General features: G+C 42.5%; 1 protein-coding gene across 1 annotated transcript in view; it reads right to left on the bottom strand.

Moving 5' to 3' along the window:
• Positions 1–2,005: 2,005 nt before the first annotated feature.
• The window catches only part of plcg1 (phospholipase C, gamma 1), a 32,783-nt gene continuing 21,484 nt past the window's right edge, over positions 2,006–13,304 (bottom strand). Inside the window, 9 exon segments of the mRNA XM_071203582.1 lie at positions 2,006–2,098; positions 2,196–2,458; positions 3,223–3,311; positions 3,402–3,563; positions 4,783–4,897; positions 5,396–5,544; positions 6,027–6,251; positions 6,371–6,467; positions 6,761–6,924. Coding sequence (XP_071059683.1) covers positions 2,056–2,098; positions 2,196–2,458; positions 3,223–3,311; positions 3,402–3,563; positions 4,783–4,897; positions 5,396–5,544; positions 6,027–6,251; positions 6,371–6,467; positions 6,761–6,924 — 1,307 coding nt within the window. The 3' untranslated portion in view covers positions 2,006–2,055.

Below are 13,304 nucleotides of genomic sequence, written 5' to 3'. Positions count from 1 at the left end.
CATGTTTTAGCTGTTATCCAGTTGCTTACACGTTGAATTTTGCACATTTCATCACAGATAAATTCAGGGGCAGTTGCAATTTAATGTTTATTGTAGCAGTGCGACTTAAAAAATCCTCAAAGCTTTCTGGGAAGCAGCTTTGTGCTGCGACAGAACTCCCCCAGGACTAAAACACCGTGGCAGCACAAACACAAAAGGTCCCTTATGTTTTTGTGCTGCATCAAAACGTTTCTCATGATGTGTATATGGGATGTCTTCTTTACAACGGCAATGCAAATGCTCCCACTTGGTCAACAACACTTAATTTCCTTTCAAACACAGGGAACTCCTACCTGAGAAATAAAAACAAATAAGCCGGTTGCAGTAAAACACATTTGGACCTCGAAACCTCTTCTTAGAGACATCTGTTTAAACTTAAACTCACAATGTGAAACAGTGATCGTTGTTCATTCACTGTAGTCAAAGAGCTGTGTTAGGTATGGGAATAGTTATGCTCAACAAATAAAAAATACAGAATAAAAAGCGGCCATAAATTCTATTACGCCTGAAATGTCAGTAAAAATCTCCACATTTCTGAAATATTCAATCATAAATCACATAATCAAAAGGCTGCAATGTTAATAGCCTGACTGTATTTACAGTATGGTACATTTTTGAAAGTGACACATTTACAATGTTTCATGTCAAATGAGAGGTTAGAACTGTGTTCCTCAAACCAGCTGTTTTAAAAATGATCAAATGATCAGTTATCAGTATTGTTATTTTAGCCGTAACCTTGCAGCCAATGAACTATCATCTGATACACAAGATGACTGTGCAGCACTTAATAAGGCCCATTTACATTTTGGAAGAGAATGCAGGCTGAAAATCGTAAGGAGGAACATTTTGTTGTATTTAGGTAAGGATTAGTCCTGTGGGAGTGTTCACTAAGTCTTCGCTAATCAAGGGTAACCATTCAGATCCTACCCTGATCATTATAAACTAAAATATCACTTGGACCTCAACCTATCGTAGGACAACATGTATCCCTGGTCCGGCTTCATCACAGTGTGATGATGACATGATTGATGATAGGAGGAACTCAGGAGTGTGTCAGACTGGCTTGTAAAGGCGCCTGCGAGGCAGGAATATAGAATGATGTGCAGATACTTGGAATGTAAATTAGAAATCAAATGTATGCATGTGTGTTTGTGTGTGCAGATAATACGCTCTCACTTCTTCCAACACAAACAGGCTATGACTTCTTCCTGATGCCAAAAAAAGGGTGAGATATTCCCCCAGGGTTATGGTGTGAGTTTGACTGGAGGCGGTAATTTCCTCTATGAAGCAGAGAGACATTAAAATAGCCGTAGAGAGCCCTCGTGTTTTACACATATAAAAAATGAAAAGTCACATTATGAATGTTTTAAAGGCTTAAATAATTAGAATAATTAAAAACATGGAGAAAGAAGCTCTTTGAGAGCAGGTCAGCTGCTGCTGTTCTCCGGCCAACAGCATAGCAGGAATAAATACATATATTCATATACGACTAATAGAGAGAAGAGCGAAGAAACTTAACTGGGGAACAGTTTCAAACTGATACCTTTTATAACTCTCTATTTCTTAGCCTTCAAACTAGGCAGATGTTGGGCAAACCTAAAACCAAGAGAGGGCAGCCCGTCCTCTCACAACCAGCCCAGAGCGGGACTCTACTCCAGCCTGTTTTTGTTCTCCCATGAATGTCAATTTCTTCTTCCTGTCCCAACGGTCAGCTTCCTCTCAGCGGTCCTCCCTCTACTCTTGTGTCGGAGTCCCTCCTTCCCATCAGGCGAGTGGTGAGAGGGCTGGGCGGTGGGAGAGAGGGGGAGAGAGAGAGAGAGAGGAGTTGGTTTGGAGAATGGAGGGTGAGAGAGCTGCCTGAAATGTAGGCCAAAGCGGTGGTGGGCGTTTCCATGGAAACAGTGTTCACAGCAGTCAGTGACATCATCAGTACGGGGAGAGGCGACTGGGTGGGGGGGGGGGGGGGGGTAGACAAGTGGGGGGGTGCAACAGAAATGTGTCCTGATTGGCTTGGACTCAGACGCGGTTCTCTCCGCCCACTCTGGTCCTCCGCAGCATCCTGAGGTAAAAACAAAGACAGGAGGATGTCTGGAATCTTCCACCGATACAAAACTCACCGCACAGGCTTAAAAAAACCTAGATCACCTCATATGTACCTTGTTTGTCTGTTCTGGGGGTCCATGTGGTCCAACAGGGCCTCCTGGGACACCCTGAAGTCCTCCACAGGGGACTGGTATCGGGACTCAAAGGAGCCCTCCCTGTAGGCCTGTGCCTGGGCCGGGGACTGGGGCACAGGGGACACGTTGGAGGACGTCGAGGACACGGACTCCCCCGAACGTTCCCGCCCAGATGGGGAGGATGCCGTCACTGACGCAGCCCCCACTGCGATGAACGGGCTCAGAACCTCCCCGTTTTCATCCTGAGAGAAACAGGGGGGGAGACGAAACAAAATGTCAACTCCACAGACCTCTACAGTGTTCATGGGACTGTGGTTATCTGTACACTTGGGACTGTATCCTATAGAACTAACATACAGGCTCATTTTGAAGGAATAGTTAGAAGATATATATTATATATTTTGAGAAAATAGGGAAACGGCCTACTTAGCTCTGTATGAAAGTAACCAAATCATCTTATCAGCACCTCTAAAACCTACTAAAATACACATATTATCGAATGTGTTTCATTTGTATATTGACTGTTGTCGACAGAGATCAACACTGGTCTAAAAACAAAATGTTATGTAACATCCAACTTCAAATTGACCGTCTTAAACTTCATTCTTTAAGACAGTATGAACAAATGATGGGTCTATTTTTTTCACCAGAATCTTTAACTCTTAGTGCTTTATCAAATGTGTAATAACTTTGTCTCCTCTTATTTGTCATCAAAAATAAAGAGAGAATTTGGTAGTTTATTCATATTTTAAACTACATCCTAGATTGCCTTTTTACATCAACATATTGCATGTTGATGTAGTCAAAGTTGGAGTTTAAAGACGTTGGTGCTGCTTCCTCCTCCTCTCGTCTTCTAGTCATAGTTTCCAATAACTAAAGTAACACTGGAGAGGACCACAACAATGTGAAATGTGTCAGCTAGCTTTGCTCATGTTTTCAGTGCCTGTAGGGTTTGTTGTGGGCGGAAGCATCACTGAGCAGGATTTGGTAAAGAACAGTCACTCACCCGGCCACTGATGATGTCCATGTGGACCAACAGGGAAGCCAGCTCCAGATCCTCATTGTAGCTGTTCTTCAGAGGGACTGACCGGTAACCTGGTGTTGCAGAAAGACACATATCTTACAGCAATGATTCCCACCTGGATATAAGGGTAATTTCTGAGAGCACATTAAATCTGTGTGTACCTGTCTTGAGGCTGTGAATGGGGAATGTGGCCTGAGCCAGGAAGTTTTGGTCATTGAACATGTCAATCTCATAAACCACAAAGCGCAGGAAGGCAAAGGCAGCGTTGCATATCGTGAACTCGAATGGCTTTCGGGGCCACGTGGGGTTCAGCCCGTTATCAGCTGGAGAGGACAAGAAGAAGATGGACAGAGAAGATTGAAAAATGTCAAATATGTATCATCACTGGTGTCTAGACTGTAACAATAACAGTAACAGTATAACAATTCTTTCCCCAAGTAACAGCAGTGACAAAAAAAACATTCAGCAATAACTTAAAATATCTAGACAATTGCATCCATGTGTAAAAATTCAGTATAATTACACTAAATGGCACTGAAAGAAACTCCCTGGGATATGAAGTGTTGCAGGGATGACATATTATTGATTCCTGATTCCTTTAAGAAAAAGCCATCAGACTTTTTAATATTACACAAAATAAGCAGGAAAATTACATGTTTTTTCAGCAAGATGTTCTTCACTAATGAAAAACACTTTTTATGAATTTTAAAGCGTAAATGCAGGCCCAACAAGCACACCCGCTCCACTGTCCCATGAGCTGATGTCCCACCACCAAGCTAAAGACAGACTAGTGTTTGTTGTGTTGACGTCTAATGTTCCCGATGACGGCAATACTTTTTGTGTGGTGGGGAATTTACTGACATGTGGTAAACAAAAGTTGAAAATCTCTTAAACTTGTGTTAACCACAGACCTTATTTTTAGACACCTGACTATACCCATTTGAAAAAAATACATACTTCAAGATAAAGGAGCTGCAAGTTCAAAAACACTGATTTAAGGATTTTAGGACTCATTCATTCAAGGAGTCTTTTTTGCATTGGCTAATTGTGAACCACACTGCAGATAGACAACCATAAATGAACAGCAAACAGCAGAGAATAAAAGCATACTCATTATTTAGAATGTATGCTATATAAAACTAATGTTATCACTGTTAAAAGGTTTAAGGTTATTTGTAAAGTTACATTTGAATTTGGTGTAAATACTTGTCTTTAGCATCCTTTCTTAATAACAAGAGTCCAGTAAGTGGCTAAGAACATCAATAACACAAAGCGAAGAAACACATTTGTAAAAACGTATTGGACAATGTTACTTATCCGTCTAAATCCTGATTACAGCAGTTTGAACTGTGTCTGATGTGTTCTCTTTGTATTCCCACACATGGCTAAGTTGTTTGTACAACTTCCTGTTTTTCTTGGAGCAGGAAATTGCACGAGGGTAATGTATCCAGTAAACAGTAACTACTCCTTCCTTCAGTTTTGGCAGAGTATCACTTCATTACTGGCAGAAACACCCATAGTAAAAGTCAGAGTAACGCTCACCTTCTGAGTCAGTTTTTTGCTTGGCACTGTCGTAATCTGCACCGCACACCTCGATCTCGATCAAAGGACAAACTATGCCGCGTCCGTGTTTGGGCAAGTGCCGGGCGCCCAAAACCTTCAGAAGAGGAGGGAGAGGAAAACAGGTTGCTCCTTCAGATCTTTACACTTGTTTCAGAGCATGAATACAAACACATCCCCTATGGCAGTCTGACACTGTTGGCAAACCATCACACACACAATTCAGACAACTGCTCTTGAAATCCTTGTGAAGTGTCATGCTGAATCTAAAAATATGTGTGTCATATCTGTATATTCAGATGTAACCGAGTTCTTATCAAGAGGAGTGTGAGCAGGGCTTTTAAAAGGACCTTATTTGGAGTTGTGTTTCACAGCTGCTGCTGCAGGACTTGACCTTGGTAATTAACGACTCAAATCAGTGGCCGGCCAACAACCACCTAGCGCTATTTTTAGAACACGCGCATGCACCCGTCCATTTCACCTCATGCAGTGTCTCTTATACTCTCCCGCTGGAGAGGAGCACCTCGCAGTTTGAAAACAACTGAAGGGCATCACTCGTGCGTGCGAACACAGTCCAAATCTGTCTTTGCTCTACCTCTATCTCGAGGGTGATTTGTTCGACGCCTCGTAGCGTATGCCTGTCGAAGGGATCAAAGTTGTCGTCCCTCATGATGGGCGGCTCCAGGACGTAGCCACTCTTTCCGTTCAGCATGAAGAGAGCCTGGTTCATCTGCATGGGCTTGTCTGCACAGGGGGGGAAGAGGAAAGGTAAATAAAAAACGTTAAAAAGATTAAGAAAACAAACATAATCTTTGCTTTTTTATACAAGGATTTGCTACCCGATATCAGATTTGTCTGATGCCGATACATGCACATATCTTTTTCCACTTAATTTCAGAGAACAACAATTCTCCCCTGTAGCTGATTTAACATATTACTATGGTTACTATTATAGTGATGGCTGATGCGGGCAAAAATACAACACATTTCAAAATATACACATCCCTGGGCAAACTAAGAAAACTGTTGCCATCTAGGTTATATGTTAAACATCTTTATTGCGATACCAAATGTCGTGCTATTTTAACAGGTTTTGATGATGCTTTGATGAGGAAATATTGAAATAGGCTTTGGCTGATGCTGAGATTTGATTTTAAAGCCGTTATTTGCCGATACCCATTATCACACATCCAGAATTTCATCTGCTCCTACGGGACGGTTTCTACCTGCTGTCTGGAAGTTGAGTGCTACCAGCTGGGACCCACAGAGCCACATGGGCAGAGGGTCGTAGTTGGAGGAGTCTAGTCTCTGTCCTCTGGGGTAGATCCTGGACAGCTGCAGTCGATTGTACTGCAGGAACTTCTTCCCCTTGATCTTGTTGACGTACTTCTCTGCCTTGGTCTCAGGGAAGGATGACATGTCCCGGAAACAGGCCCGCTCTGTGCCAATCTCTACAGGAGGCAGAAACAGAGGACAGAATTGAATACTGAATTGGTACTATTCAGTATTAAGTATTATTAGTATTTCTATGTGTTATGTTAACAGTCCAATAAGTGTGCATTATCCTTACTGTCTTCGTCAAATGGCACAGGCCTACAGTAGATGACCAGGTCGGATAATTCCAGTGCAATCTTCTTCCTCCTCTCCATCATCTTCCCCTCCTCCAGCTGTGCAGAGGGACACATACTTTAAATACAGCTGTTCCAACAGTATCGCATGTCATTTCAAATCACCGACGCGAACACTGCCTAAAGCTTTTTTCCTCCCTCAACAAATACTGCTCACGTAAAACAAGAAAGCTTCCAGGTGTGAAATGTGTAACGGTGTGATTTTGAAGAATGGCATTCCTGACAAACACCATATGAGCTCACTGCTTAGTGAGGTTATCGGTATTAAAGGGCAAACACGAGTCCTGACCGGCATTCTCTGTCAGCCATGTGGTAGATATATATCCATTTACCTTGGCCTCTGATGTCATTGTGACTTCACGGATCTTGAACACCCATTCCTTGAGTTCCTCCTGGGTGCTGGCAGCGACGTCCAGCACCGGGCCGGTCCGCATGGAGGTGCTCGGCACCAGGGAGAAGACATGAGGCCGGCTGCCCTTCCCATCAGGACGCACAACTGGAAATGTAAGAAAGACGAGTTGAAAACTTGCTATGAGGAGGACAAACACAGGTTCCCTTTCCTATTTGAGCTCAGACCAGACCGTGTTACCATCAGGAATATCAAAATCATTTTAATTTGCTTGCATCTATGAAAATGTTATAACATTTTATAAAATACTAACAAATAACAAATATTTAAGTGAAAAGGAGCAATGGCAGATATAGAGAGAAAATGCTTTTGTCTGCAGGTTATAATTGTTTTTACAGAATCAGTTTAAACTACTGTTGAATTGCTTTTTTGTGTTTAAACATCTTAGTCTTTTGCAATCTGAATTGGACTTGCTTTTAAAAAGGTTGGAGGCAAACAAGGTCAAGCATAATAGGTACTTGCATTTTTCATTTTCAGTTTGTAAACACAACACTCAAAGTAGGCCCCTCCCCCCTGGCTCAGCAAGGCTTATGGTACTCCACAGTGGGGGAAAGCCGACCCCAGATACACTATCATTTGGCACTGGCATTTCACCTCTCTATATGTTAAAGCAATATATTAAATAATGTTTTTAGTCCATACCATGTCCCCCATGACTTTGGATACATACTTAAGAAAATATACAAATCTTTCTCTGCAGATACAGACACCGCCAATCACTTCTGGTGGGTCATAATGGATGGGTCAAAGGGATTCTTTTTGTATGAGTCCATATCTGGGACGTGCACAGACATTTGGAGGGGCTATTGCTCTAAACTGGAAAAAGGGCCTCCCCCCCGAAAAAAAATATAAGACCAAAACGATTATTACATTAACTAATTTGAACAGTAATTCACATCATCATCTCATAACAAAATAAGCTAAGGCAACTACTTGCATTCGGTGACTTGATTTTTTAAATGAAAACCAGGGACATTTTTGGTTTTGCGGTCCATATCTCATTAAAATATCTAATGTTAGTAACTACTAAAGAAAAAATGGGGACAATTCAATGTAGTTTGACTATTGCAGACATACTGATAAAATAGGGCTTCTATAATTACCTTAAATAAATTCACTAATTAATTAAACCAGTTCAATACACATTATTCTTATTATTCTTTATGAGCACAGTAATGTGTAAGGCATCTAATTACTTATTTATTTAGTATTCCATCACATAATAACAGAGATGGTCAAATTAAAGTAGAGACATGGCAGAAATCCTACAATGAAGCGGGCAGTGAAGTGTTCTCTGAGAGAGGGCGATCAAGAGAAGAGAGAGGGGGCGATCTAGAAAAGAGAGCGAGCGGCCCCGTCGAGGGAGTTCACCATGCGGGCAATTACATGTAAGAAGAAGAAGAAGTAGTAGTAGAACTGCTGTGCTGCTAGAACTGCTGTGCTGCTGTAGCTGAGGCCTGGTTCCACCTGCTCTGCTCTGCTGTGCTGCTGTAGCTGAGGCCTGGTTCCACCTGCTCTGCTCTGCTGTGCTGCTGTAGCTGAGGCCTGGTTCCACCTGCTCTGCTCTGCTGTGCTGCTGTAGCTGAGGCCTGGTTCCACCTGAGGCCTGGTTCCCCCTGCTCTGCTGCTGTAGCTGAGGCCTGGTTCCACCTTCTCTGCTCTGCTGTGCTGCTGTAGCTGAGGCCTGGTTCCACCTGCTCTGCTCTGCTGTGCTGATGTAGCTGAGGCCTGGTTCCACCTGCTCTGCTCTGCTGCTGTAGCTGAGGCCTGGTTCCACCTTCTCTGCTCTGCTGTGCTGCTGTAGCTGAGGCCTGGTTCCACCTTCTCTGCTCTGCTGTGCTGCTGTAGCTGAGGCCTGGTTCCACCTTCTCTGCTCTGCTGTGCTGCTGTAGATGAGGCCTGGTTCCACCTGCTCTGCTCTGCTGTGCTGTGCTGCTGTAGCTGAGGCCTGGTTCCACCTGCTCTGCTCTGCTGTGCTGTGCTGTGCTGCTGTAGCTGAGGCCTGGTTCCACCTTCTCTGCTCTGCTGTTGTAGCTGAGGCCTGGTTCCACCTGCTCTGCTCTGCTGTGCTGCTGTAGCTGAGGCCTGGTTCCACCTTGCTCCGGGAACAGCGTGGATACTGTTGTGCTGGACTGGGAGAATGGCGGGTGTCGTGTTTCTGCTGTGCCTTTTCTTGGCTGTGCTGGACAAGGAGAAGATCGCTAGTCGTCCTGAAAAATCTACTGGATTCGGGTATGTTCTGCCGCCCGCAGTGGACATCCCCTGTACAGTTTCGGAGGTGTTGCACAAACAATTGCTGGTTGCACTGTTGCATGTCGCAGACATTCATTTCGGAAAATGTTTGTCTTTCTCACATGCCTGCCACGATGGTCCTTCAGAATTGTTTTTTAAACTCTAATCTCACTTTCGCGAAGTTTGCTGGTGACTCTAGAACAGCTGACAATGTATGTGTGTTGATTAAGAGGAAAAGGTGCTTGGTATTTTTATTGTTGTGACTATCAGAAAATGTACAGCCAAATCCAGGTCCACCTAGCAGTATTAGTCAAATAGCTACTCCTGCTGATCTTATATCTAGATCTGGGCTAGGTTTAATTCATTTAAATGTGCGTAGTCTGTTACCTAAATTAGATTTTGTCCGTATTTGGGCGAGTTCTACTGATGCTGATGTCATTGTCTTATCAGAAACGTGGCTAGATAAATCCATTTTGGCCTCTGACATTTACATAAATGGTTACAGTGTATATCGTACTGACCGGCCTAAAAAAGGTGGTGGCGTTGCCATTTATGTGAAAAATAAGTTTTGTGTAACTAATATGGTTTCCAAATCTGTTAGTAAACAGCTCGAATTTTTAGCCGTGAATATTGAGGTAACAAAGGGTCACAGGTCATGGTGGTGGGCTGCTACAGGGCCCCTTCGGCTGTCAAGGACTCTTTATCGTCATTGGCAGAACTGTTATCACAACTTTCCTACAAGGAAATAGTGCTGCTTGGTGATTTTAATTGGGACTGGTTAACTTCTGTGTCAGAGGATTTTAAAAACCTGTGTATCTCTTTGAATTTTACCCAGATTATAGACAGTCCTACTCGCCCAAATATTAAGTCCCCAAATAAATCCTCCTTAATTGATCTAATTTTAACAAATGTTCCACATAAATACTCATCTGTGGGAGTATTTGCTAATGATGTGAGTGACCACTGTGTTCTAGCCACAATTAGGGACACTAAGGTCCAAAAGGTTAAACCTCGTGTCATCACAAAGAGAGACAAAAAACACTTTGTGGAGCAGGGTTTTGTGCATGATCTGTTTGATTTTGATTGGGGTAAAATCAATCTGTGTGCTGATGTAGAAACTGCATGGTCTTATTTTTATCTTGGTTTTATGAAAATTATAGATAGACATGCACCTCTGCGTACATTTAGAGTGAAGGGACGAAACAATCCCTGGTTTTCTGCTGAGCTGTCCAGTCTCCTTCATGAGAGAAATAATGCTTGGGCTAAGGCTAGGAAATCAGGCTCAGAGGTAGAATGGCTATGTTTTAGGCAGCTAAGAAATAGCTTCACATCTCAAATAAAAAGTGCTAAATCAAAGTACTATTTGTCGGTTACCACAGAAAACCTGAATAATCCTAGGAAATTTTGGAAAGCCATAAAATCGATTTCCACTGGTGATATCCCAAATGAGCTACCTCCGTGCCTTACCACAGCATCTGGCACTATATCAGACAGGGCTACGATGCTCAATTGCTTTAATAAGCATTTTGTGTCTTGTGGCTCTATGTTTGATTCTGTCACTGACTGTACTTCTGCTTCTGTGAACGCTCCAATCCTTGACTCTGAACAATGTGGTCTGGAAAACCCTTTCAGTTTTACTCCTTTAACTGTTGGTATTGTTCATGAAGCATTATCCAAGTTAGATCCTAGGAAACCGGCTGGCCTGGACAACTTAGAACCTTTCTTTTTAAAGATAGCTGCAGATTTTATTGCTCCACCTCTTACTTCTCTTTTTAACCTCTCCCTCAGCACAAATACAATTCCAAAGTATGGAAGTCTGCTTATGTCTTGCCTTTACTGAAAGGAGGGGAGGCAACTATTTTAAATAACTATAGGCCAATCTCTAAATTGTCAGTTCTGGCGAAGGTGCTCGAACGACTTGTGAGTGAACAAGTAAAGGAGTTTTTATCTATAAATGATATCCTGTCTAAGCATCAGTCAGAATTCAGAAAGAAACACAGCACCATCACTGCCACAATGAAAGTGGTAAATGACATTACTAGTATTTTAGATAATAAGCAGAGTTGTGCAGCTCTGTTTATTGACCTTTCCAAAGCGTTTGACACCGTTGATCATCGCATCTTAAAGCAGAGGCTACTCAGTATTGGCATATCCAGCCTTGCAGTGGGGTGGTTTGTGAACTACCTCTCTGAAAGGTCCCAGTGTTCACTTTGATGGACTGTCTTCTGAGTGGTTAAACATTTCTAATGGTGTACCACAAGGTTCTGTTTTAGGACCACTTTTATTCTCCATATATATTAACAGCGTAGGTGATAATGTGGATGAAGCTACTTTACATTTTTATGCGAATGATACTGTGATGTATTGTGCAGGTCCCACCATTAAGGAGGCTGTTGTTAAATTACAGGCTGTTTTTAACACTATTCAGACTCAGCTCTCTGAATTAAAGCTTCTTTTCAATGTGGATAAAACCAAGGTAATGCTCTTTTCAAAAGCAAAAAAGACACCAGAGCCTGTTTTAGATATTGTAACTACGCAAGGAACAAAACTTGAAGTTGTTGCCTGTTACAAATACCTTGGTATCTGGCTTGATGATTGTCTCTCTTTTAAACTTCATGTCAATAACCTGCTAAAAAAACTGAGGGTTAGGCTAGGGTTCTTTTTCAGAAATAAGTCCTGTTTCTCACTTGAGGCCAGGAAAAGGCTAGTCACTGTGACCTTTTTACCTGTGCTGGACTATGGTGATCTGATGTATATGAATGCACCTGCCAATTGACCTGAGTCAAAGTTAGGATGCTGCGTATCACAGTGCACTGAAGATTTGTGACAAACTGTAAAGCATTAACCCATCACTGTACCCTGTATGCAAGGGCTTGGTTTGCTTTCACTAACTGTACGGCGGCTCAGTCACTGGTACATTTTTATATACAAAGCCATGTTAGGGAAACTTCCATCTTATATCTGCTCCCTGATCTTTCGGTGAATTGTAAGTGGCTACTGCCTGAGATCGCAGTGGTTTATTAAATGTGCCAACTGCTAGGACTGTCTTAGGGAAGAACAGCTTTAGATGCGCAGCTCCTCTGTCTTGGAATAGTCTGCAAATTAAAATGGAAACTGAACAATCTGGTGCCACTAAATGTTTTTAAAGCTCGGTTGGATGCTAGTCAATCAGAAGCTATTGGTACCTGTTTTATGTGGATAATTATGTAAATGATGCTGTATGATGTCCTTTTGTTGTTTGTTTATGCTTTTATGTTTCATGTGGAACTACTTGAGCAGGTCTCCCTTGAAAAAGAGATCAATGATCTCAATGGGATCTATCTGTATAAATAAAGGTTTGAAATGAAATGTAATGACAACAGAAAAAAAAAACCTCTCGCTCTCTCCAGAGGGGCAGGTCAGCCAAAAAGGGGAAACGGGCCGTTGCCCGGGCAACAATAGCCCGTACCTGTGTGCACGTCCCTGGTCCATATATTGTTTTGTTGGAACATCACTCATTGTGCCTTCAAAGTTTAAATAATATAAACTTCGAGCACCCGCGGTGTCTCACGGAGAGATACCGCAGGTCCTTCCTTCCTACAGCGGTCCGACTGTATAACCACGGCCCCTGGTAGACCCCCCCACACACAATAACACAGACTATAACACCCCTTGTTGTTAAATACCAACTATGTGCAATATTTGCAATATATATATGCCGTTAATATATAATATATACCTGGTTGCTATATCTCAGAACTGTTACAGGATGTGTATTTTGTAAATTGTGTCCTTTTTATTATAATTTTTGTATCTTTAATATGTTTTTATGCATGCATCTTAGGAAACATTAAGCCATCTTTGGCTCTTTTCTGCTGTAAATGTCCCCTCTGTGGGACTAATAAAGGTATTCTGATTCTGAGCACATCAGCGAGTGGTGTGCAAGATAAACAGCAGCTCTGCCACAAGGTTCACCGTCATCACTTTCTCCACAATAGCTTCAACTGCTGTGACTGTGCCAGTGGTCATGTGAAGGAACAAAGTGTACGAGAGGATGTTGTTCAGTATTTCCCCGGACCACCACTAGATGGAGCCAAAGAGCCAAAGCAGAGCGGCGGGCTCAGGTATTAAATGTGGTTAGAAGAGGCTACAACAACACATGACAGCATGTGCCAACACTAATGGGTGTGTATTGACTAAACAGTAGGATGTCAATAAAATACCAGATACAGAGCTGGGTGAAAAGCAAGGATAGA

The sequence above is a fragment of the Pseudochaenichthys georgianus genome, chromosome 7 (genome assembly GCF_902827115.2).
Source record: "Pseudochaenichthys georgianus chromosome 7, fPseGeo1.2, whole genome shotgun sequence".
Classification (NCBI taxonomy): domain Eukaryota; kingdom Metazoa; phylum Chordata; class Actinopteri; order Perciformes; family Channichthyidae; genus Pseudochaenichthys; species Pseudochaenichthys georgianus.
Note: the sequence above shows the minus strand (reverse complement) of the source record. Positions and strands in the feature narration are given on the sequence as shown.